Below are 4558 nucleotides of genomic sequence, written 5' to 3'. Positions count from 1 at the left end.
CCACTCTAGCTATCAAAAAGAGACTTTGCAGTCTAAACTGACAAATAAAATAAATGATTTGACATGTGCAAATGGCATAGGCAACTTAGATACATTGGAACCTTAAATTAAACAACACCAAATGGTGCACAGAATGACTATTTGACGTATTTTGTAAAAAGCCAAAAACTTAGCTATTAACATCCTAATACCATTCGATAGGTAATTAAAAATTGCATTTCCCGGTAAGTTAAAAAATATGGGGTTGTATTTAAATTAATCAAGTTAGAGCCACTTAAAGTTCTTATTTGATAAGTTTAAATTTGTGGACACCCTGTATAACATAGTAAGTTTATTATCATTGGGATATAAAATATTATATCTTGTTACACTTCATATTTAAAAAGCCTTAAGATTTTGGTATTATAAACCTTATTAAAACAGACACTTATTTTGTTCAGCGAATCCAAAAATGCAAGAATATACAGGACATTCCATTTAAAAAAACGTAACTTTGATACCTTTAGCGCTTTTGGGACACCCTGTGCATTACAAAAATTATTTTAAAATGTGCGCTCGGTAGGCGCCATAAAATAATACTTTTTAAAAATCAAACGGTTTAGCCGCAAACTTCCGCGCCGTATAGCGTGAATAACCCTGTATATGTACAGGTTAGGAACTTTTGCTAAAAAAGCTTTTCAAATACTCTATGGGAAATGTCTGGGAGATCATTTGAACTGTTTGTCACATATGTGCGAAAATGTACAAGAATGCACGAAATATGGAAGAACCCATGTACTTTCGCTTCTACCTGTTTAGAGGAGAGGATTACCTGATGAAACCAAAGCAGTAAATAACCGCTCTCGACATCTAAACAATCCATTGGACATTTTCGACGGTTTATGCGATACGGGGTGGCTTCAACAGGAAAGGACTAACCACTATCGGGTCTTAAAAACTGTTCCCGATAAATAGGGGTTTTACAATTTCAAGTTGCTGACTTTTGCTTCCATATTTTTAAAGGTTGGGAATTATTTATGAAATACATATTGATGATGGGCCTGTTGCGGGTCTCGCCTCCAAAATGTGTGTCTTTTAAAACAGGCAGAAGATCAAAAATAATTCCAGAAAAACTGTGCTTTCCTTCGAGAAAAGTAAGTTGATCTCATACGCAATATAATATAATTAACAATTCTAGTACAAAAAAACCATCTTCGGTGCAGCGAAGCTCACAAAATAGATTAGATGTTTACTAAAAGCCCTGTTTATTACCCTGCTAGGGGGTTTTAAAGGGTATAAAAGTTCAAGAACGCCATTATATGCAGCAACCCATAAAAGTATGGGTATGGGTTTTATGAGCATTCCAAAAATATTGAGGGCTCTAAAATATACCCTGCCGACAACTTTAAACCCTGCATAATAAAATCCGTTCAAACACTTACTTTGCTGGTTGGAATCGCTGTCTTGGGTCGATGATGGCTCTGTGCTATTACTAGTACGCCCTTCTTCGTTGCTGACCAACTTCTGGACCTTGGGGGAGGTGTTAGTTGAGTCCTTTAAGGGCTGCTTTTGGCTTTCTGTGGCCTGTTGCTGCTGCTGCAAGCTGTCGTAGTGTTGAGATCTGAAAGGACAGACCTTTTCTTATTGCAGTGCGAAAAATTCCACTCGAAACCCTTAGATGTAGGTCTCATCATCATCTAAAACTAGCGCTAAATTATCTCTAAAATCTATTATGTGTATGTACGACTGTTTTAACCATGTCTTTTCTAGTAAAGGAGGCTGAAAACGTATCCGCAGTTTTCCACATGTATAAATAATTAACACATAAAAGAAGAATGGAAAGTTTTCCTTGTCGTTGGAGAAGAATACCCGCACATGAGGCCCCAAATTCCCTAGATTTTGGTGAATTGGTTGACAAAATGCTCCCTTATAGATAATCCCTTTATGGACTTTTCCTTTTCCATTAAATGCACTAATTTTCCATAAGAGAACAAACGACGCCATGACGTCCTATTTGGGCGAAGCAGTTTGAAATTTTTCGCGCGTTTGCCAAATCTAGATTTTCTTTGTACATTTTTTAATTATTTATTCCAAGCTGGTGTCCACCAAAACGGGAAATTTGGCAACCCGAGATTCCGGTGCAACATGTTTGAAACATACAACACGGCGTGATCGGTTTTCTTATGGGAAAATTGCAAACTTCAATGAGGGGAAAGTGGCGGAAAACCGCATTTCCCCAAAAAACAGTACTTAAAAAAACTTTTTTTTCTTTCGCTACACGGTTGAAATTGTCGCTGGCTTTCTGAGTGCCTCATGCAAAATTCCCCCATGTTTAAGCACCCAAGTTGATCCGATCCATGCTGCGGTTTTTCAGGGAAATAAATTCATTTTTACGTCTTATGCCATTTGCATAATACAATCATATTAGAACATTGAGCATTCCTATCACGACTTTTTTTGGCGTTCACACCTCGACGGCTTTGCACGTGACTTTGAGCTGCGAAACGCAATTATTGCAGTTTTACCAGAGGGTTGCTACTTCCTATCCCGATGCCCGTTTCAACTCCCGGAGGGAATAGTGGATTTTTTTCCATTTTTACGCAACGATTGCTCCCTTCGGTCGGTAGGGCGATATGCGATATAGCGAACGGGGGCGGATTTTCCTCCAAGGGCCTACAGTTAGTTAAACCTTTATTAAATTTGTCCATTGGCCAGATTATCGCCGTGTGATGTGGCTAGAAACTGGTGGAAAATCATTGTTAACAAGCTCGATTACTCTGATGAATTTTCGTTTTTCAAAGGTATTTCAAGACGACCAAGAAAATATTAAAAGGAAGTCGATAAATTTAGTCAGCGCGCCATTTAATGGGGAACGTTTTCCTGTAAAATATGCCGACTGTTAAATTTGGCAACTTTCAGCATTAATCTTGCCAGTTTAGGCGACAAATTTTTGCGCGCAAAAATGTGTTTTTTCAGGCTCAAATAATCAACCGCAATCCATCTCAACGAACAAGGCGAGTAGTGCGAACACAGAAACATTTATTTGCAGGTTTGTACCAAAGTTAATGATAAATTTGTCTTAAACGGGCCACTAATTGATATTTCATGCAACATTCAATATCAATCTTTGCTAGTTCAATACAGCGAGTTTTTAGTCTGCAATCTGGGTCAAGAATGCAAGGACCGGAAATTCGGAATTTTGTAGATCTTCAAAAAAAGCTTTCAAAGATTTAAGAGTGTTAAACGTGTAATAAAGTCAACTTAAATTCAAATGGTCACTGGAAGATTGCAAAAGATGATTTTTCACTCCACAATTGCTTCGCCTTTTATTTTTTATTTATTTATTTATGCAAAGTGCACTGGTTTTTGTGTTGTTTAGGTTTCATTGAAAGTAATTCAGTTGTTGCTCCCGAAGATATCGGTGTTAAATGAATACAGACCATATTGGAAATTATTGGCACGATCAAATGAGAAAAACTATGTAATGGAAGGATTGAGAAAAATTAATGAGAAAAATGGCAAAGCTGAAGTGAAACTCCAATTAATTTGGGCGTCGTTTTCTCGCCGCTGTTCCCTCTTCCTCTTGCGCCATGTAATTTTAGAAGCATCCGGCTTAGATTCGATCGGCTTCTTGTGCACCCACTGTATAATTTCCAACCTCAAGACGGAAGCCAATTTTATTAAATGGACATTTTCACGTGCCGTGTGCTATTTATGGGCTAGATAGTCTATAGTCTATCTGCACTAGATAATCTACCAGTAGGTAGAAGCAAATCTACCCACTGCCAGGCTCAAAGGCCAACTTAACATCAAAAGACAATGGCCCGATTTTTTTAAACCCTTCTGCTTAAACGCTCAGGATGGTTCAACCTGAGCGAAAACCCTGGAAAAATGAAAAACGTGCCTAACTCTAAAACTGGCGGCTTTATTATAACGCCAGCGGCGTTATGTAGATGACAACACCCTTAGTTTTGCCATTCATCAAATACAGGGTGCAATTTTTCAATGCACAATTCGTTCTCAAAACCGGGCAAAAAAGGCAAAAATCAAGCCTCAAAGTAAGTATTTTAAAACTGCAGCATTCAATCTCAACATTTGATTTGTTTTGTTTCATTTTTTCGTTGTCAACAGAAGGCATTCGGTCTTAGTTTTTAATAGGTATGTTTAATAGATTGAGCAGAATCGCACATTCATTAACGACAAAAAGGGAAATTTGATAACAGAACAAGAAAAATGGGCAAGAAAGTTTCCAGAACTTACAATTGGTGAAACGCACGTGTTTTTAAGCGGAAATAGTGAACATCGCAATGCACTGGATGCACGGGAAAATACATTCAATTGAAAACATTTTGGTAATTAAAAACTTGTTTTTGGAATCTCTGGAAAAACTCACATTAAAGACGATAACCGACGAAGATTGGTGGATGCAAAATAAAAACATCCCTTACAACTTGCATAAATAACTTCCCAAAGTCCGTGTAGGAAGAAGGGTCTCGGGTACCATTAACTCCTACTAGAAAGCTCGACTTCGGGCACCCAAAAACTTATTTTTAAAACAACATGCACGTGCGAATGCACC

General features: G+C 37.7%; 1 protein-coding gene across 10 annotated transcripts in view; it reads right to left on the bottom strand.

Annotated features, from left to right (window-relative positions):
• The window catches only part of LOC109537393 (polyhomeotic-proximal chromatin protein), a 32134-nt gene that overhangs the window by 16139 nt on the left and 11437 nt on the right, over window positions 1-4558 (bottom strand). For all 10 annotated transcript variants that reach the window (XM_019904095.2, XM_019904097.2, XM_019904089.2 and 7 more), the window contains exon 2: window positions 1422-1600. In XM_019904095.2, coding sequence (XP_019759654.2) covers window positions 1422-1600 — 179 coding nt within the window. The remainder of the gene's footprint in view (window positions 1-1421; window positions 1601-4558) is intronic.

The sequence above is a fragment of the Dendroctonus ponderosae genome, unplaced genomic scaffold, assembly GCF_020466585.1.
Source record: "Dendroctonus ponderosae isolate FM_Combo_2020 unplaced genomic scaffold, Dpon_F_20191213v2 Dpon_F_20191213_3, whole genome shotgun sequence".
Taxonomy (NCBI): Eukaryota; Metazoa; Arthropoda; class Insecta; order Coleoptera; family Curculionidae; genus Dendroctonus; species Dendroctonus ponderosae.
The sequence above is the reverse complement of the archived record's forward strand: the minus strand, read 5'-3'. Positions and strand labels throughout refer to the sequence as shown.